Genomic DNA, 21,591 nt, shown 5'->3' on the forward strand with positions numbered 1-21,591 from the left:
TACGTACCTTGCCGACCCGATTGGTCGGTTTATAGAATCAACCCGAACCGAGGTTGATCGCCCCCTTCCTGAACAACTGGCCCCCATAATTTGCAGGTGTTACAGAACCTTACAAAAAAACCAAGATATTCACGATAGGTTGGCGGTGAAGTTTACCGAGCACCTCACTCACTCGCCCACGCCGACCAATACGACCTGATCACACTGATATAGTGCTGGCGTACTCGACCCAGGGCCCCTATTAACCTTTGTTTACTGGAACATGTGGGTGTGATCCGAAGAGCATTAACCCTTTCCAGTAAAGGTGTGGTTGTCAGATAGTTCCTGAGTGACCAGCGAACTTCCCTTTTTGAAAAAATAAAAAATTACACAAATCACGTTAGAATGTACAAATAGCGTTTATGACCTTCGTACACAAATAGTACCGGTCAGGTTTACTAATGCACACAATTACGTGCGGTACAATCGTTCAGCACATAAGCAACTAATCTTATGTACGGAGCGACCAGCGGAATCGAAAATTGCGGCTGCGAATTCCTTCAGCAAGAGCTTGTATGGCCTATATGGGTGTTGCACCAACCCTTTTTTTGGTGTTGTGCCTGTGGACTCTATAGCGGACTTCCTTGTCTGCTGTACCTAGACCTCCTGGTCTGTTATGACCTCCTGGTCTGCTACAGTATGACCTCCTGGTCTGCTATACTCTAATGCTCAAATTTTATGTTTAACCAAGGATGCCTCCCTAGCCACCGTGCATGTCACTTACACGTATGTACCTCACGAGAACTCGATGATTTCTTTTGGTTCAATCCTCAAAATTGTAAAAACAAACACTCACTCACCACATATACACTTTTGTTTCTATTTCTATTTCTGCGCAGAAATTTCTCTTTAGACCAGATGTGTTACAAATTAGGAGAAGGATCTATTAATTTAAATTTCGAATTTAAAATAGATTTGCTCTATTTATCGCTTGTTGCGCTATTTATCGCCTGTTGCGTTACTTATCGCCTGTTGCGCTATTTAAAAATCAACACTATCGTGTGACTTGAGTTATGTGGGCGTACTCAGACGCTCCGTTGCGTAATTTACGCTGCGTGCATCGGCCTTTGCGTACGCGGGTCTCTCCCTTTGTTAGAGACACGTGTACACCAGTCTTTGTCCACCGTAACACAACTAACACGTTTTATCAATGTAGATGATCCTCGATCATCTACCGCGCAACACACCAATCTCTCCTTTTACCTTTAGGTAGAGCTGCGTGTATTTTACACTTTATCCCTTAACGCATTACTTTTATACTTTAACTATGAAATAGCGACAAATCTCTCTTAGCACGTTTTATCAATTATACAATGGCAAACATGAGAGTGATATATGAAAATACACGAATGAAAAGAAATGCAGATATGCGTGCGTGTGTACGCAAGACAGAAATAAACAGTTTTAAAAAGACACTATCGTTTTGTTCTTACCTCCGGTCCCGGATTCCTTCAGCACCCTTTACTAAGCGAAGCAGACGCTTATCCAAACAGCACTACGAGGAATATGACCTCCCGCCCTTTGCTGCTGGATAATGTCTGCTGAAATTACCTAGTGCAGATATGTGAAGGACGGGCGAGCCGCCAATTGATAAAGCTAAATATTTATCTTATATAAACCCTTTATGAGGTCTAAGAACACTGTACGCTATTTACGTATGAAGTACCGTAAGGGTACGCTCGTTGCGTAACAATCGCTTAGCCGTGGTCGAGACGCTCAAGCGTCACGTTCGCTCACGGCCAAGAGATCACAGGCAGGCACGCTATTGGCTGCTGACTAACGTAATGGTTCACTATAGCGTAACGGACGCTGTATCGGGAGCGGGCTGCTCGAGCGATACAGACGCTCACGAGAATACGCTGTTGGTATCGGGCACACTTATAGGTGAGCGACTACCGTAATGCTACGCTATCAGCGTAGCGGACGCTCGAGACCACGAGGAGATCACGAGCGGCGCAGACGCTCACAATGTTAAACCTTTATATCTAAACCATAAACAATGTAATATGCTGTAAAACCTTTGTGTAGAGATAGGGTGTAGATGCAACCTAGTGTAACCTTATTAACTTAAAAGCTGTTTGAGCGTCACCGACGCTCTGAGAATACTTAGCACTATAAGAAATACACAGATACCGTGCTTAGGGTCCAACGCCTAATATATATATTATGAATGATATACTTGCAAAAGAATTAACACAATACAAGTCATACACTACAATATAACATAGACTACCTAACCAGATAACTATACATGAAATACAATACAATACTATTACGTTCAAGGGATTACGAGAGAAAAAGGAGAAGAGAGAGAGAGATATGGCCCATAACAACAAGGAAAGACAATATGATTGCGGAGAAAACTTACGCACAAAGGAAACGATCGCATGCGCCTCTGGACATCCAGCTCCCGATTTTCAGCAATGATAACCGTTGAAGAGTGAGCTGGATGTGATCGGCTTGTCTATTTATGCCCCACACACAATACAATTCAATGGTCCCTACAATCTCATTGTTCATTGGACACAGGAATTCGGCTTCGCATTATAACAAAAGGTCATAGGTTGATTCATACAGGTGGGCTGTGACTATTTCCAACAGCTCAGGTGGGAGGGAAACTGGGTTTCCCGCCGCATGGATAATTAAGTGCAAATAATAGTAAATGGACATAAACTTCTTATGTCCATAATTATTCGCACGAGCGATTAATCCGCTTCAAACCAACACCGGAATATTGCTAATTAGATACTCTTCCGATGGATACTAAACACCACTGTATTACTCCTGTCTGACCCTTCGTATCAAACAAAGGGGGATTTCTCTGTTCATGAACATTCTACATTAACCAAACTTTCAGAATCTATCAAAGGGACCATGATCTACAAAATACATTATATAGTTAAAATGTGTAACGATTGAGTCGCACGCTACGAACACATGAACTCTACCGTAAATGCACATACCGCGCGCCCGCGGGTGCCCGCAACAGCGAGTATGCGCACTCACGGGAGAGCGCACGCATGCGCAGCGCAGACCTGTGTGAGGTGCAAATATGGCAGTCTGCATAGAGATATTTTTCTGACTTTGACATGAGGAAGTCTGCTTCCCAGTTGTCCACTCCCAGAATGAACACTGCTGACAGTGCTATCACATGATTTTTCGCCCAGCGAAGAATCCTTGCAGTTTCTGCCATTGCCCTCCTGCTTCTTGTGCCGCCCTGTCTGTTTACGTGGGCGACTGCCGTGATGTTGTCCCACTGGATCAATACCGGCTGACCTTGAAGCAGAGGTCTTGCTAAGCTTAGAACATTGTAAATTGCCCTTAGCTCCAGTATATTTATGTGGAGAGAAGTCTCCAGACTTGATCACACTCCCTGGAAATTTTTTTCCCTGTGTGACTGCTCCCCAGCCTCTCAGGCTGGCATCCGTGGTCACCAGGACCCAGTCCTGAATGCCGAATCTGCGGCCCTTTAGTAGATGAGCACTCTGCAGCCACCGCAGAAGAAACACCCTTGTCCTTGGAGACAGGGTTATCCGCTGATGCATCTGAAGATGCGATCCGGAACATTTTTCCAGCAGATCCCACTGAAAAGTTCTTGCGTGAAATCTACCGAATGGAATCGCTTCGTAAGAAGCCACCATTTTTCCCAGGACCCTTGTGCAATGATGCACTGACACTTTTCTTGGTTTTAGGAGGTTCCTGACTAGCTCGGATAACTCCCTGGCTTTCTTCTCCGGGAGAAACACCTTTTTCTGGACTGTGTCCAGAATCATCCCTAGGAACAGCAGACGTGTCGTCGGAAACAGCTGCGGTTTTGGAATATTTAGAATCCACCCGTGCTGTCGTAGAACTACTTGAGATAGTGCTACTCCGACCTCCAACTGTTCTCTGGACCTTGCCCCTATCAGGAGATCGTCCATTTTCTTTGAAGAAGAATCATCATTTCGGCCATTACCTTGGTAAGGACCCGGGGTGCCGTGGACAATCCAACCGGCAGCGTCTGAAACTGATAGTGACAGTTCTGTACCACGAACCTGAGGTACCCTTGGTGAGAAGGGCAAATTGGGACATGGAGGTAAGCATCCCTGATGTCCCGGGACACCATATAGTCCCCTTCTTCCTGGTTCGCTATCACTGCTCTGAGTGACTCCATCTTGATTTGAACCTTTGTATGTAAGTGTTCAACTATTTCAGATTTAGAATAGGTCTCACCGAGCCGTCTGGCTTCAGTACCACAATATAGTGTGGAATAATACCCCTTTCCTTGTTGTAGGAGGGGTACTTTGATTATCACCTGCTGGGAATACAGCTTGTGAATTGTTTCCACTACTGCCTCCCTGTCGGAGGGAGACGTTGGTAAAGCAGACTTCAGGAACCTGCGAGGGGGAGACGTCTCAAATTTCCAATCTGTACCCCCTGGGATACTACTTGTAGGATCCAGGGGTCCACTTGCGAGTGAGCCCACTGCGTGCTGAAACTCTTGAGACGACCCCCCCCACCGCACCTGAGTCCGCTTGTACGGCCCCAGCGTCATGCTGAGGACTTGGCAGAAGCGGTGGAGGGCTTCTGTTTCTGGGAATGGGCTGCCTGCTGCAGTCTTCTTCCCTTTCCTCTATCCCATGGCAGATATGACTGGCCTTTTGCCCGCTTGCCCTTATGGGGACGAAAGGACTGAGGCTGAAAAGACGTTGTCTTTTTCTCCTTTATACGCTAATACTTCCATGTGCCGTTTGGAATCTGCATCACCTGACCACTGTCGTGTCCATAAACAACTTCTGGCAGATATGGACATCGCACTTACTCTTGAAGCCAGAGTGCAAATATCCCTCTGTGCATCTCGCATATATAGAAATGCATCCTTTAAATGCTCTATAGTCAATAAAATACTGTCCCTGTCAAGGGTATCAATATTTTCAGTCAGGGAATCCGACCAAGCCACCCCAGCGCTGCACATCCAGGCTGAGGCGATCGCTGGTCGCAGTATAACACCAGTATGTGTGTATATACTTTTTAGGATATTTTCCAGCCTCCTATCAGCTGGCTCCTTGAGGGCGGCCCTATCTGGAGACGGTACCGCCACTTGTTTTGATAAGCGTGTGAGCGCCTTATCCACCCTAAGGGGTGTTTCCCAACGCGCCCTAACTTCTGGCGGGAAAGGGTATACCGCCAATAATTTTCTATCGGGGGAAACCCACGCATCATCACACACTTCATTTAATTTATCTGATTCAGGAAAAACTACAGGTAGTTTTTTCACACTCCACATAATACCCTTTTTTTTTTGTGGTACTTGTAGTATCAGAAATATGTAACACCTCCTTCATTGCCCTTAACAAGTAACGTGTGGCCCTAAAGGAAAATACGTTTGTTTCTTCACCGTCGACACTGGAGTCAGTGTCCGTGTCTGTGTCGACCGACTGAGGTAAAAGGACGTTTTAACGCCCCTGACGGTGTTTGAGACGCCTGGACAGGTACTAATTGGTTTGCCGGCCGTCTCATGTCGTCAACTGACCTTGCAGCGTGTTGACATTATCACGTAATTCCTTAAATAAGCCATCCATTCCGGTGTCGACTCCCTAGAGAGTGACATCACCATTACAGGCAATTGCTCCGCCTCCTCACCAACATCGTCCTCATACATGTCGACACACACGTACCGACACACAGCACACACACAGGGAATGCTCTGATAGAGGACAGGACCCCACTAGCCCTTTGGGGAGACAGAGGGAGAGTTTGCCAGCACACACCAAAAACGCTATAATTATACAGGGACAACCTTTATATAAGTGTTTTTCCCTTATAGCATTTTAATATATATAGTCATATCGCCAAATAAGTGCCCCCCCTCTCTGTTTTAACCCTGTTTCTGTAGTGCAGTGCAGGGGAGAGCCTGGGAGCCTTCCCACCAGCATTTCTGTGAGGGAAAATGGCGCTGTGTGCTGAGGAGAATAGGCCCCGCCCCCTTTTCGGCGGGCTTCTTCTCCCGTTTTTCTGAGACCTGGCAGGGGTTAAATACATCCATATAGCCCCCAGGGGCTATATGTGATGTATTTTTAGCCAGAATAAGGTACTATCATTGCTGCCCGGGGCGCCCCCCCCCAGCGCCCTGCACCCTCAGTGACCGCTGCTATGAAGTGTGCTGACAACAATGGCGCACAGCTGCAGTGCTGTGCGCTACCTTATGAAGACTGAAAAGTCTTCTGCCGCCGGTTTCTGGACCTCTTCACTTTTCGGCATCTGCAAGGGGGTCGGCGGCGCGGCTCCGGGACGAACCCCAGGGTGAGACCTGTGTTCCGACTCCCTCTGGAGCTAATGGTGTCCAGTAGCCTAAGAAGCCAATCCATCCTGCACGCAGGTGAGTTCACTTCTCTCCCCTAAGTCCCTCGATGCAGTGAGCTTGTTGCCAGCAGGACTCACTGAAAATAAAAAACCTAACAAAACTTTTACTCTAAGCAGCTCTTTAGGAGAGCCACCTAGATTGCACCCTTCTCGGCCGGGCACAAAAATCTAACTGAGGCTTGGAGGAGGGTCATGGGGGGAGGAGCCAGTGCACACCACCTGATCCTAAAGCTTTTACTTTTGTGCCCTGTCTCCTGCGGAGCCGCTATTCCCCATGGTCCTGACGGAGTCCCCAGCATCCACTAGGACGTCAGAGAAAAAGGAATTAAATATTAGCGAGACAACACTAACGTACTAGTTATCAGGGCAATAAATATTGATGAATCAATCATTTATTATTTTTTATAAATTTTATTATTTTAATAAGGAGACCATTTTATTGTTATTTTGTTATACAGGAGCAATAGCAATGTACTGTTTTATTTCGGGGGCAGTGGCGAGGTGTCACAGCGAGGGCTCTATATAAATGGTGCCCCCATCATGAAATAATAAGTGTTGCCCCAACACATCAAAATTGTTGTTGCCTTCATTATTAATCAAATATTATTGCTCACATAATAAAACAATATATACAGTTTCATCCAGTGTAAACATTGTGCTAGTGACTTATCGTAGCACCACCCATTCCTGAGTTGGTGAGTACATAGGGGCATTCTGTTTGGTAATCAGTACCTTTGCAAGCAAAAGCAGGTTGTTCAAATGAGAGGCGGTCATTAGACCGCCGGTCACAATACCAATGCTGGGAATCCCGCCCCCTTACAGTCCCGACAGTCGGCTTGCCGACTAACAGGGACTTTTCCCACTCATGGGTGTCCATGACACCCATAAAGTGAGAATATAACCTGTGGTGAGTGCAGTGTGGGAATATAACCTGTGGCGAGCACAGTGAGCCCGCAGTATGGCGAGCGCAGTGAGCCCGCAAGGGGCTTCATTCCGCTCCTGACCACCGGTCACACATACCCAACCAATCGGGGAGACCGAGACCCTGTCCTGCATGTACAGTGCTGCGCTCTGCCCAAAATTCTTGACCCAAGGGGCACTTTTAAACAAGATGCTAAAATGTGCACAAGACAACGTCATTTGTAAAGCAATTGGGATAGCACTCTCCACCAATTTAATCCTTCCTTAAAGTTATCAAATAGGACCTATGCAAAATGAAAAATAAGTAAGTGAATTTGCTGAAATTGCCCTGACTTTGTAACAACCATAGGAGTACCCAGCAAAGACTTCCAGGGTCGGATGAAATGTTCAGCGGCCGGTCATGTGGGATGCTAGCTGAACTTGGACATTTTTTAAAGGGGCAATCACTTACTGTACAAGGCAAAACCATGCCTTGTACGTGATTGCCCCTTTAAAAAAACATCCAAGTTTGTCCGGCATCCCGCACAGCCGCATTACATCTGGCCCCCAGTCTTCATCCGGGAGGGGACTCAAATCCCTCTCACATGAATTATGCAATTAATGTAAGTTGACCTCAGACTGGCCAAAATATATACATAACAAACAGAAAGAAGATGGCTTAGCACAAGAGACTGAAGGAACATCCTAACTAGAGCCCCTCCAATCATTGAGGTCCATCTAAAGCTGTGCCTCGAATAGCACGTCTTAAATATAAATATGTAAAATACCCATACTTAACAATAATGTCTCCATAATAAATACTTTTTCTATTGTTCTGAGAGGCCAGACCGCTGAGACAGCATGTGGTTTGAGCTACCTCACCAATCAATACCACATCTATAATTTCTGGCGTTTTTGACATTTGGTTTTACACACTGCAACATGGTACATTGCACACTTTGTAATCTTTCTATGTGAAAAAAATCGTGCCAGCAGTTTCAGAACAGTCACTTAAAATAATGCTGTACAATGTGCGGATTGGCAATTAGTAAATCGCTTGGTTTGCAAACCTCACATAAATCCTACAAAAGCATGCAGTGTGGGTAAACAGCACTTCAGTTTAGTCCTATATTATTAGTTTAATCATTACAAAACATTTATCTTGGGAAACACTTTACCACTATAACATTTTGAGCCTAATTCAGATTTGTACATAAACCCGATGGTTTATGCACATGTGCAGAACGGGTCTTGCAATATCGCTCGCAGCCCCATCAGCCGTAGCATGACTGACATGCTGCCAAGTTTGGGGGGCGGTACCTGGCACCATTCTTCAAAACAGGGGGAAGGCGTGACGGGTCCAGGGTCTGCATTGCCGGTGCCTATAAACATTGCAAATTGCAACCGGTGCCTATAAACTGACAGGTGACTGGTGCCTCACTGGTGCCTAAAAACATTGCAAACTGCGACCGATGGTCCTGATGGCGATCAGAGGCAGCACTCGGATCTCACAAATGCATGCAGGAGGCGTCTATCTCCACCTCTTGCTACATTTGAAAATGAATTACACGGAATTACACATTAAGGGGCCCGTTTCCCAGATTAGCCAATCCGATCCATTCAGCCAATCTGCTGCCATCGATGATCGGTGATCCTTCAGGGAAATTATGCATGTTATAAATCCCTCAATTTGCCAATTTTGATCATTTTTAATCTGGTGCAACGCTGTGTAACAATACACTGAGCCTCCATACACACTATACGATATATTGTATGACAGTTTGATGTATCGTTATATACTACATGCAAAATACATTGCGTCGTCCGTGGAATCGATCCATCTGACATGCAAGACATCAGATGGGATGATCTAATCGATGACGAGTGGGAGCGGCGCATCGCAGACACACAATATAGGATATATCACCTGATCCGCATAGGGAGGATATACTGCACAACCAAGCTTTAGGAGGGATTTGCAAATCAGGGAAATTCAACATGTTTAATATCCCCAACTCCCTGACCCAGGCATCGGGGGATCAGGGAACAGCAACAATTTGTTGTTTAGGAAAGGGATTTATTACTAGGATTGTATTAATGGGTCTAGTTCAGACCGGATCGGTCTTGTGCGTTTTCGCAAGGCAGCCGATCAGGTCTGAACTGCGCATGCGCCGGCGCCGAGGTGCTCCGGTGCATGCCAGACAGCCAACGGCTGTCACAGCCCTGCAATCTGATTGACAGGCAGAGGCGTTCGCTGGGCGGGCCGGAGAAGTTTGGCCGCCGTTTAGGAGGCGCGGTCCGGGCAAAGTAGGCGCGCCCGGACCGTTGGGGGGGGGGGGGGGCGGGCCATGGCGGCTGCGTGACGTCACATGCAGCCGCTGCGACCCTCATAGTGACAAGTAGCTCCCTGCCAGCACGCAGGAGCTGCACTGGCAGGGAGCTACTCCTAAAGTACAAAAGCATCGCCGCTGTGCAATGCTTTTGTACTTGTGCGGAGGGGTCGGGCCTGACATGCGGGGCGGACTAGCCCTGTCCTGGGCGTCCCCCCGCATGTCTGTGTGACTGATCGTACATGTGCTAAATTTAGCACATCTAGGATCAGGTCTGAATTATGCCCATTGTTCACAGGAGCAGCACAAACCTTTCCAATCTTTCTGTGATCTCTGTTTTTAGCTTCTTCCTGGAATTGCTCCCATTCCTTCATCAGCTTATTATCAGGAAATGATATTCCATATATTCTCTGCAGCGTTTCCATGTCAGCCTTCCCCTCCCAATACGTTGAAGAATTCTGAAACATGAATTATATTGTTATTGTGGCAGCACAATCACTGAATAGAACTTTGTAAATCAACATTCCACTGTTTTTGTTCTGTTCTTAATTCCCAGTTATTCCTCTAATCATATATAATCCTTACATTTACAACAGCATAAGGGTGTCTGAGAATGAAAGACAGCTTTGGGGTAGGTTATAAAAATAAAGCTAAAAGTCTATACAAGTATTTCTGACAGGTACAGTAAATATGTAATTGTTACACTGCTTTATCAAGTACATTTGGATGCCTACCTTGTATATTTTGAAGGCTTTAATCTTCCCAGTGTGCCTTACGTGCGGACCTCTACACAGATCAATAAGAGGACCACACCTGGTGGTGACAACAGAAGGGATAAGTTATATGTCCTGGGAAATGTACAGTAAACGGGCAATAATCATGGGTGCTGACATATACGGGAAAGCGGTCAAGAAGACAACTCATTGGAACATGTAATAAATCAGGCATTTACAGGAAAAGACCACTTGCCTGGCATGGGTGCATCATTTGCGACCTCACAAGGCAGTGTGTTATCTGACATGGGGGCAGATGTATGAAGCCTGGAGAAGTGATAAAGCAATGATAAGCGCAAGGTGATAACGCACCAGCCAATCATTAAGGGTTTGAAAAATGATAGTTAGCAGCTGACTGGTTGGTGCATTATTACCTTCCATTTATCACTTCTTTATCACTTCTACAGGCTTAATATATCTGCCCCCTGGTCACAAATGATACGACCAGTCAGATACATGAGGGTCAGCATGGCAGGACTCCCCAACCGGAAGCTGCACAGAGGACCCCCCAGCGTGTACCTGGCGGCTGCTCAGGTAAGTAGCTGCTGGGGTAATCAAAATCGTGATGGTTACAATGATTACCAATGTTGGTGATCCAATGTTTTTTGGGTTCTTTTTTTTTGTTATAAATAGTTTTGGATAAGTTTAAATACAAGTTCTTCACTTAATTCATTCATAAAAAATATGACAATTTATTAGTGGTTTTTGTAAAAATAATTTGCCAGTTAAGTTGTTAAGGACTAGATTCCCTGCAAAACAGTTTTGATACAAAATTCTCATGTATTTAGTTAGCGGGCATATTTTTTTATTTTTTAGGGTATAACTCTACAGATGTTTTGGGAGATTAGTAATATATATATATATATATATATATATATATATCTGTTATTGGCAGATAAAGTGGAATTCTTAAAAAATATGGACTAGGAGCTTCAAGATTGTACAATGTAATCAGAAGTTACAAAAAGTTTTCCAAAAGAATACTGAAAACCTTGAGGGGGATACACACAGGGAGAGGTGTGCTGAGCGATCTACCACAGACCAATCAGCACACGTCTCCCTCCGCTCAGCATAGCACGATGTGTACTGAGCGGAGGGGGGGGGCACTCACTTCACCCAGCGGTGAAGAGAGCGATCTGACTAGATTGTGCCTGCACGCAGGCCAATCTAGTGTCAGCGACAGCGATGCACGGGGCCGTGCATCGCTATAGCTATGGGGCATACACACAGAGCGATGTATGCTTCTTTTCTAAGCAATCTTGTCAGACTGCTTATAAATTAAGCAAAAATTGCATAGGTAAAACAGTGCCCGAAGGAAAAAGGACATACTTGAGATAAGGAAACATGATAACAAGAAGTGTGGTGAGATTTACACACCAGCACACCATAACAAAACATGGCCAGCAACGGCTGGCAACAGAAAAAAAGCAACAGCTGAACAGGAAACATATAACAGATCACCCGCAGATGTCACTGCACAGAGGCGGGCGCCCAATGGGCCTAAGTCTGAGTTGATCGTAGCAGCATTTTTGTTAGCAGTTGGGCAAAACCATGTGCACTGCAGGGGGGACAGATATAACATGTGCAGAAAGTGTTAGATTTGGGTGTGGTGTTTTCAAACTGAAATCTAAATTGCATTGTAAAAATAAAGCAGCCAGTATTTACCCTGCACAGAAACAAAATAACCCACCCAAATCTAATGTTCTCTGCACGTTATAATTGCCCCACCTGCAGTGCACATGGTTTTGCCCAATTGCTAACAAATTTGCTGCTGCGATCAACTCAGAATTACCCCCAATATCCCTTATGGACTACGAGAAAAGGATTTATCGGTAGGTATTTAAAATCCTATTTTCTGTAGCACCCATAAGGGATATTGGGGACAGAATTAGTACGATGGGGATGTCCCAAAGCTTCCAGAACGGGCAGGAACGTGCAGAGACTGTTGTAGCACGGCCTGCCCAAACTGGGTATCGTCTTTGGCCAGGGTATCAAATTTGTAGAATTTTACAAAAGTGTTCTTCCCCGACCAGGTAGCGGCTCGGCATAGTTGCAAGGCCGAGACCTCACGGGCAGCCGCCCAGGAAGAGCCCACTGACCTTGTAGAGTGGGCCTTTAGAGACTGAGGAACAGGTAAGGCTGCCAACACATAGGCCTGTTGGATAGTAAGCCTAATACAACGAGCAATGAGTCTGCTTTGAAGCAGGACAACCCTTTTTCTGCGCATCATGAAGCACGAACAAAGAATCCGTCTTCCTGACCCGAGCTGTGCGCCTGACATAAATCTTCAAAGCACTCACAACATCCAAAGACTCCTGAGGAGCCGAAACGTCAGAACAAGACGGAACCACAATAGGTTGATTCAGGTGAAATGTGGAGACAACCTTCGGCAGGAACTGCTGTCTAGTCTGGAGCTCCGCTCTGTCCTCGTAAAAGACCAAGTATGGACTTTTACACGATAGGGACCCCAATTCTGAGACGCGTCTAGCAGAAACCAGGGCCAATAACATCACTGTCTTCCATGTGAGGTACTTGTCTTCTACCATCATCAGAGGCTCAAACCAGGAGGACTGTAGAAATGTCAACACTACATCCAAAGCCCAGGGTGCCGTAGGGGGCACAAATGGAGGTTGTATGTGGAGTACCACTTGTAAGAAGGTCTGAACTTCTGGCAACACAGCCAACTTCTTCTGAAAGAAAATTGAGAGAGCTGAAATCTGGACCTTAACAGAACCCAGACGTAAGCCTTTATCCACACCAGCCTGCAGGAAACATAGGAAACGTCCCAAGTGAAACTCCGCAGGCGGATACTTGCGTTCCTTGCACCAAGAGACATATCTCCTCCAGATATGATGATAGTGTTTTGACGTCACAGGTTTTCTGGCTTGCACCATAGTGTCAATGACCTTTTTGGAAAACCCTTTGTGAGCTACTGTAGGATGTTCCACCATCATGTCGATCTGGGGGAATCCCCACCTGTCGACAATCTGTTGAAATACCTGAGGATGTAATCCCCACTCCCCCGAGTGGAGGTCGTGGTGACTCAGGAAGTCCGCTTCCCAGTTGTCCACTCCTGGAATGAAAATTGCGGACAGCGCTCTTGCATTTCTTTCCACCCAGAGAAGTATTTTTGACACTTCTCGCATGCAGGCCCTGTTTTTTGTCCCTCCCTGTCGGTTAATGTATGCCACAGCCATGGCGTTGTCCGACTGAACCTGGATCGCCTGATCCCTGAGTAGAGGTGAGGCCTGAATCAGAGCATTGTAGATAACACGAACTTCCAGAATGTTGATCGGAAGAAGGGCCTCTTGGGCAGACCACCTGCCCTGGAACTATGCCCCCCTGGGTGACAGCTCCCCATCCTATCAGGCTCGCATCCATCGTGAGGAGGATCCAATCCTGAATCCCGAAACACTGACCCTTCCAGCAGGTTGGAAGACTGTAACCACCACAGGAGTGAAATCCTGGCCTGGGGTGACAGCTGAATCATTTGGTGCATCTGAAGATGTGAACCGGACCACTTGTTCAGGATGTCCAATTGGAAGGGTCTTGCATGGAACCTTCTGAACTGTGTTGCCTCGTACGAGGCAACCATTTTTCCCAACAATTTTATGCAAAGATGAATGGAAACTCACGCAGGTCGGAGAACTATGCGAACCATCTCTTGAAGTGTTCTCACCTTGTCCTCTGGGAGGAACACTCTCTGAGGTACAGTATCCAGGATCATACCCAGAAACAGGAGCCTTTGAGACGGTTCCAGTTGAGACTTCTGTAAATTGAGGATCCACCCATGATGAGACAGAAGCTGGACAGTGCAATCTATATGGAGCAGTAGAAGCTCCCTGGAACTTGCTTTTATCAGGAGATTGTCCATGTGAGGGACAATGTTGACCCCCTGGACTCTGAGATGGAACATCATTTCTGCCATCACCTTCGTGAACACCCTCGGAGCTGTAGACAGGCCGAAGGGCAACACCTGAAACTGGCAGTGATTGTTCAATAGGGCAAACCGCAGATAGGCCTGATGAGGAGGCCAAATCGGGATATGCAGGTAGGCGTCCTTGATATTCAGGGACACCGGGAATTCCTGTTGTTCCAGGCCCGCGATCACCACTCTCAAAGATTCCATCTTGAATTTGAAAACCTTCAGGTAAGGATTCAAGGACTTCAGATTCAAAATGGGTCTCACAGACCCGTCTGGTTTTGGCCCCACAAACAGACTGGAGTAGTAACCTTGTCCTCGCTGTAGCAGTGGTACTGGAACAATGACTTGGGACTGGACCAACTTGTTGATGGCCAGTAGTAGCGTAACACGCATATTTTCCAAAACTGGCAAGCCTGATTTGAAAAATCGTTGGGGAGGAGCACCATCGAACTCCAGCTTGTAACCCTGAGAGATAAGGTCCCTTACCCAGGCATCTTGGCAGGAACCGTCCCACATGTGGCTGTAGTGACGTAACCGAGCTCCCACCACAAGATCCCCTCGGGGTGGGTGGGCACCGTCATGCCGAAGACTTTGTGGAAGCTGAACTGGTGCTCTGTTCCTGAGAGCTGGTAACGGCTGGTTTCTTAGGCTTACCTCTGGAGCCTCTAGCTGCATTGGAGGCCCCCCTGGCCCTAGATTGAAATGTGGAGGACCGAAAGGACTGAGTAGATGGTCCCGGGTAGGTACGCTTAGCAGGCGGAGCCCCTGAAGGGAGAAACGTGGATTTCTCAGCAGTAGCCTTTGAGATCCACGCGTCCAATTCACCTCCGAGGAGCCATTCACCTGTGAGATTCCACATTACGTTTGGAATCAGCATCTGCAATCCATTGATGCAACCATATGGCTCTGCGTGCAGACACAGCCATAGCAGTGGTTCTAGCATTTATATTGCCAATCTCCTTAAGGGAGTCACAGAGGACTCTTGCCGTGTCCTGAATGTGGTTTAGGAAAGTTACAGTACTAACCAAGGTCATATCACCTGAAAGACCCTCCTGAATCTGAGTAGCCCATGTATGAATGGTATGTGTCATCCAGCAACCAGCAATGACCGGTCTTTGAGCTACACCTGCAGCAGTGTAGATAGATTTTAGAGTGGTCTCTATTTTCCTATCCCCCGGGTCCTTTACAGTAAAAGACCTCGGAGCAGGGAGCACCGCCTTTTCAGAAAGGCAAGAGACTGAGACGTCTACAGCTGGAGATTCTACCCAGAATTTCCTGCCTTCAGGGGTAAATGGGATGGTATTTAAAAACCGTTTGGATACCTGATATTTTTTATCTGGATTTTTCCAGGCTAATTTAAATAAATCATCCAATTCTTTGGAATCAGGAAAAGTGACTGTCAGTTTGTCTTGTGGGAGGAAAAAAATGACTGCTGAGTAGTAGCGTCCTCCAGGGGGAGCTTTAACACATCCCGTATAGCCAATATGAGGGGTTCTATACCCTGTGTAGAGGTGGAATCCCCTCTACACAGGGGCCCCATTATCCCCATCCACCTGTACATCATCATCAGAATCTGATAGGATTGCAGGTAAAGCACGTTTTTGAACACCTGTAGTAGACAGTGGGGGATGGGGAGCATCAGCCTTGGCAGTTAGGCTAGCCACTGCTTGTTGCAGTTCTTGTGTTTTATTGGCAGTGAGCTGAGATGACATATCCGACATCATAGTTTTTATAGCCCCAGCCAGGAAGGCTCTGGACGCTCACATGAAATGGAGAATCTGGCATTACATACATTGCATCACTTCTGTTTCACCATAATGATATACAGAAACAATAAACATACAACACAGACTGAATATAAAACAAACCTGCCCTATTGCATGTGAGAGGAGACACAGAAGAGAGGACACCAGCACACCCAATGCTGTACAGCCCCAGTGAGACGGTCAGCATTTTATGTAGTAATATATAACAGTTATACTGCTGTACACAGAATTCCCCAGAGGAATGTAAACTGTGCACTAATAGCGGCTCTCCCCCTCTACACCCGGTACCAGTGATCCTGTGACCGTTTGGAGGAGCTGTATGAGGCTGCTGCTGCTTAGGCAGAGAAAGGCGCCAAAATGCCGCTGAGCCTGCACTGATGTAGCTCCATCCCCCGCTATGGCGCCGGAGCTACTAATAAGTTTTATACTGGCTATGTCTCCACAGGCTGTGTAGCCTCACATAAATGCTTGGTACAACACACCTCCCGCCAGTCTCACGCAGGGGCACTTGCGGGTCCCCCCCGGCGGGATCCGTATGCCTCACCCACGCGTCTGCCGCACAATGAACCATGGGGCCCCCCGGTTTGTACTCACCACGACGATCACCTTCAGGCTCTGTTAGGGGTGTGCAGCAAGCTGTAGCTGTGACAGCTAAGGCGAAGTGCCCCGCTGATCAAACAGCCCCTCAGAACGGTGGTCCTGCAGTGGAGAAACGGCTCTGCGCCTCATGAGGCCGGTGACCGTCTCCCCCCCTAACTCCCACGGCGCAGGTATGCTGTTGCCCAAAGAGCATACCGAAACAAGCAAAAGTTTAAAGGAAATTGAACAAAAACTCTGGAGCTGCAGAGTGTGCATCCTCTCCTGAGGGCACTTTTTACTAAACTGCCTGTGTGAGGGGGCATAGAGGGGAGGAGCCAGCACACCCAGATGAAGAAATTTTGAACCCGTCTATACCCCATCGTACTAATTCTGTCCCCAATATCCCTTATGGATGCTAGAGAAATATATAAATCTTTCAACAAAAGAAAAAGAGAGGAGACAGCAGAGAAGCCGGTTCACGGTGCTATCAGATCCTGATATTATATATTGCTTATGAAGCAGTGGATGGATATGCTCTAACACAAGTCACAATCTGGTACGCAGTTTTATTATTGGCGGGTGTGGGCACCCTGGAAAGAAATACTACACCATAGGCGCTTGTTCCTCTCTCTTGTTTACAGATCCTTTGGCTATTTACCTTGTAGCATTCTGAGGAACTGAGCAGCCGCCCAAAGAAGTGGTGAGAGTGGGGTTGTAAAGCCGACATTGGACTTTGTGATATCCTGTGGACTATATATCGGGGTATAGAAATATTGGACTGGGAGAAGCGCACTGATCAATTCTTTTGGAACTATATATATATATATATATATATATATATACATACTACACACACACACACACAGTATATTAGTGAAAACTGCTCCCAAAGCTACATTTATTTGCATCATATGTATGTGTTGATGATAATAAATATTAACAGAAACTGCTGTATATATAAGATATTTAATGCTCCCCACATATTTGCGACGTTAGCTGTGGTACTACATAGTGCCCTCCTAATAAAAATGGCACAGGTGGTATGACTGTGCAAGTGGAAGGGTCTGTGCTTCCCACACATAAAATAAATGCAGTACTGTACATTCATGTGGCTACCATTATTTACATCATACTTCCACTTCTCACACATTTGATACAATTGCTGTATATAGGTTTTCTTCACTCTGATTACAATAAATAATAAAAATAATTAGCGTTCCACTCACCTGTATACGGTTGTGGTTGGGGTATCAACTTTTTCATTTAAAATCCGACATTTGAATTTGTTGTACTAAGGACAATAAAATGATTAATATAGAAATATTAACGGGGAAACTGCATCATCAACAAAAATGGTTAAACAGAAGCAGATAACCAAGGTTGAATATAATGTCCTAAGGGTCCGAGGTAAAGGATAAAATGTTCTAGACTAGGGCAAAATAAGGATATGGTGTTAAACAACTGTAATGGAAGTGGTTATGACAGGATGGTATTACATGGCAAAGTGCAATTAGGGCCACGTACAAATCAATACAAAAGATTAGGTTATCAATGTATTCATTTCAAATCTGCCTGTTACCTTAAACATTTCCAATAGCAGCTCTTTGCTGACTTCCAGCCTTTCAAAGGGTTGCTTCTCCTTGACGATGGCCTTACACATGTTCTCTAGGACAGGAAACTCATTGCTAGACACCCCTCTAGAGAAATCACATTATATATGTCATACAGAATTACTCCAGGACCACAGCGATGCTGATTTTCCAGGACACTGCAGCAGTTATACTGCTAAGATTAGGGGGTTTGTAGAGGCAATAAACAAAAGAGAAATAAAATATGAAATTTTTATACATAGTACACTATTTTTATAGTACGTCATCAGTGTCCTTTTGTCCTTTTATTAATAGAGATGTGCACCGGATGATTTGGATTCGGATTCGTCTGCGGGATTTGGATTTGCCAAACAGCTGTGACGGCCTTTGGATTTGTTTCAAAATTTTTTTTTAAAAAAAGCCAAAATCACATAATTTTTTGCTTTTTTTAGTCCCCAAAGTATTATTGACCTCAACAACATTTTCAGTCATTTGCAGACAATGTTTACCACCTTATAGTTCACAATGTTGTTTCATCCACTTTAGGCCAAAGTCTGCAGCAAGCTGGCTGGTTACTTACTACTAGGTGACAGAGCAGCGGCACAAACAGACGGCAGTTTGTAGCATATCTATGAAACACTGCCACACAGCAGTGGGATAAATGAACGGTGGTGCAAGATGGAATTGTCCTTGGGCACTCCCATCACCCTTATGTTGGACATTAAACAGGACATGCACAGTATTGCTGCCTTAGTGGTTTTCAGTTTTTTTTACACCTCTAAAGTTTAAGTGACAAGGTGTTTCATTATCATGAGAGGCAGAGGATGACTCACTAACAGTTGCAAAATAATCACTCATAAATATAAACCAAGCCCCGAGTCTTTCCTTGCCACTGCGTGATGTGAATGACATGTTGGCCATTTTAAATATTTCTGCAGGAACCAACTTTTTTTTTCTTACTGCTTGAGGTCTTTTTTTCTTTACCAGTTGTGTAAACTTTCGAATCCCTTGAGCATCAGCGTTAGTACTAGATGACATTAAATTGGCATCATGACTGGTGGCAGCAGCTGGTACGCTAGTATTTGGTTCTCATGAAGCCGCAGACGATTTGAGGCGGAAAAACGCGTAAAGGGTATTGAGCATCTGGTGTTGCTGAATTGCCAGGTCTGCCAGAGGAAGCCGCTGCCTAGTGGGAAAGGAGACTCGTCACCAGAACTACTCGGCTGGAGTGGGTGAAAGGAATATAGGAGTCTGCCGTGTATAAACCCATAATATCTTTGGAGCGCTTACCCGGGACTGTCAGCAATTAAGCTGGTTTGCGCTGATGGAATACAACGCTGCTGCTGCACTCTCCAATCACATCTAAATTAGGTCCAAGGCCAAGCATATGCAACTATGAGCAACTAGGCGGAACTGCAGGCAAAAACTAAGTGTACAAAGAGATCCATCTGATTTTGCACCGGGTATACTACTGGTGCAAATGCATGCTGCTACTGATGATGGTTACTTCAACAAAGGGATGGGCGCGGTGCAGCAGCATTAATGCCTGCAACTCTGCATGTGAGAATATCCACATATATGTTCTTGCATCTGCCTTGCATGCAAATGTGATCCCAAAGTGTACTATGTGAGACTTACCATAATTCTGTATAAAGTATAATAACATAAGTATTCTAGGACTATAGAGAGATCTAATATTCACCTTTCTTCTAAATACATATCATAATAAAAGCCATTTTCAATGGGCGGTCCATAGCACAAGCAGCCTCCATAGTAATTTTCCATGGTTTCCCCAAGAACGTGGGCACTGGAGTGCCAATAAACCTACAGACAACAAGAAAAAATTCTTAAACAATACAATAGTCTTCACTTTGAAGAAAGAACTGTTCTAACAGAAGAAAAAATAAGATTTTACTCACCGGTAAATCTATTTCTCGTAGTCCGTAGTGGATGCTGGGGACTCCGTAAGAACCATGGGGAATAGCGGCTCCGCAGGAGACTGGGCACAACTAAAGAAAGCTTTAGGACTACCTGGTGTGCACTGGCTCCTCCCACTATGACCCTCCTCCAGACCTCAGTTAGGATACTGTGCCCGGAAGAGCTGACACAATAAGGAAGGATTTTGAATCCCGGGTAAGACTCATACCAGCCACACCAATCACACCGTATAACTCGTGATACAATACCCAGTTAACAGTATGATAACAACTGAGCCTCTCAACAGATGGCCCAACAATAACCCTTTAGTTAGGCAATAACTATATACAAGTATTGCAGACAATCCGCACTTGGGATGGGCGCCCAGCATCCACTACGGACTACGAGAAATAGATTTACCGGTGAGTAAAATCTTATTTTCTCTAACGTCCTAAGTGGATGCTGGAGACTCCGTAAGGACCATGGGGATTATACCAAAGCTCCCAAACGGGCGGGAGAGTGCGGATGACTCTGCAGCACCGAATGAGCAAACTCTAGGTCCTCCTCAGCCAGGGTAACAAACTTGTAGACTCTTGCAAAAGTGTTTGAACCCGACCAAGTAACAGCTCGGCAAATTTGTAAAGCCGAGACCCCTCGGGCAGCCGCCCAAGAAGAGCCCACTTTCCTCGTGGAATGGGCTTTTACAGATTTAGGGTGCGGCAGTCCAGCCGCAGAATGTGCAAGTTGAATCGTGCTACAGATCCAGCGAGCAATAGTCTGCTTAGAAGCAGGAGCACCCAGCTTGTTGGGTGCATACAGGATAAATAGCGAGTCAGTTTTCCTGACTCCAGCCGTCCTGGAAACATATACTTTTCAGGGCCCTGACTACGTCCAGAAACTTGGAATCCTCCAAGTCCCAAGTAGCCACAGGCACCACAATAGGTTGGTTCACATGAAAAACTGATACAACCTTAGGAAGGAATTGGGAACGAGTCCTCAATTCCGCCTTATCCATATAAAATACAGATAAGGGCTTTTGCATGACAAAGCCGCCAATTCTGATACACGCCTGGCCGACGCCCAGGCCCACAGCATGACCACTTTCCACGTGAGGTATTGTAGCTCCACGGATTTAAGTGGCTCAACTCAATGCGACTTCAGGAAATCCAACACTACGTTGAGATCCCACGGTGCCACTGGAGGCACAAACGGGGGCTGACTATGCAGCACTCCCTTAACAAAAAGTCTGAACTTCAGGCAGTGAAGCCAGTTCTATTTTGGAAGAAAATCGATAGAGCCGAAATCTGGACCTTAATGGAACCCAATTTTAGGCCCATAGTCACCTCTGACTTGTAGGAAGTGCAGAAATCGACCTAGCTGAAATTCCTCCTTTGGGGCCTTACTGGCCTCACAGCACGCAACATATTTCCG

General features: G+C 45.9%; 1 protein-coding gene across 1 annotated transcript in view; it reads right to left on the reverse strand.

Moving 5' to 3' along the window:
• The window catches only part of LOC134932118 (threonine--tRNA ligase 2, cytoplasmic-like), a 145,201-nt gene that overhangs the window by 72,426 nt on the left and 51,184 nt on the right, over nucleotides 1-21,591 (reverse strand). Inside the window, exons 5-9 of the mRNA XM_063926220.1 lie at nucleotides 19,946-20,067; nucleotides 18,234-18,351; nucleotides 17,881-17,945; nucleotides 10,346-10,424; nucleotides 9,923-10,069 (exon numbers count right to left, since the gene is read on the reverse strand). Coding sequence (XP_063782290.1) covers nucleotides 9,923-10,069; nucleotides 10,346-10,424; nucleotides 17,881-17,945; nucleotides 18,234-18,351; nucleotides 19,946-20,067 — 531 coding nt within the window. The remainder of the gene's footprint in view (nucleotides 1-9,922; nucleotides 10,070-10,345; nucleotides 10,425-17,880; nucleotides 17,946-18,233; nucleotides 18,352-19,945; nucleotides 20,068-21,591) is intronic.

Source organism: Pseudophryne corroboree, chromosome 6, assembly GCF_028390025.1.
Source record: "Pseudophryne corroboree isolate aPseCor3 chromosome 6, aPseCor3.hap2, whole genome shotgun sequence".
NCBI classification, from domain to species: Eukaryota; Metazoa; Chordata; class Amphibia; order Anura; family Myobatrachidae; genus Pseudophryne; species Pseudophryne corroboree.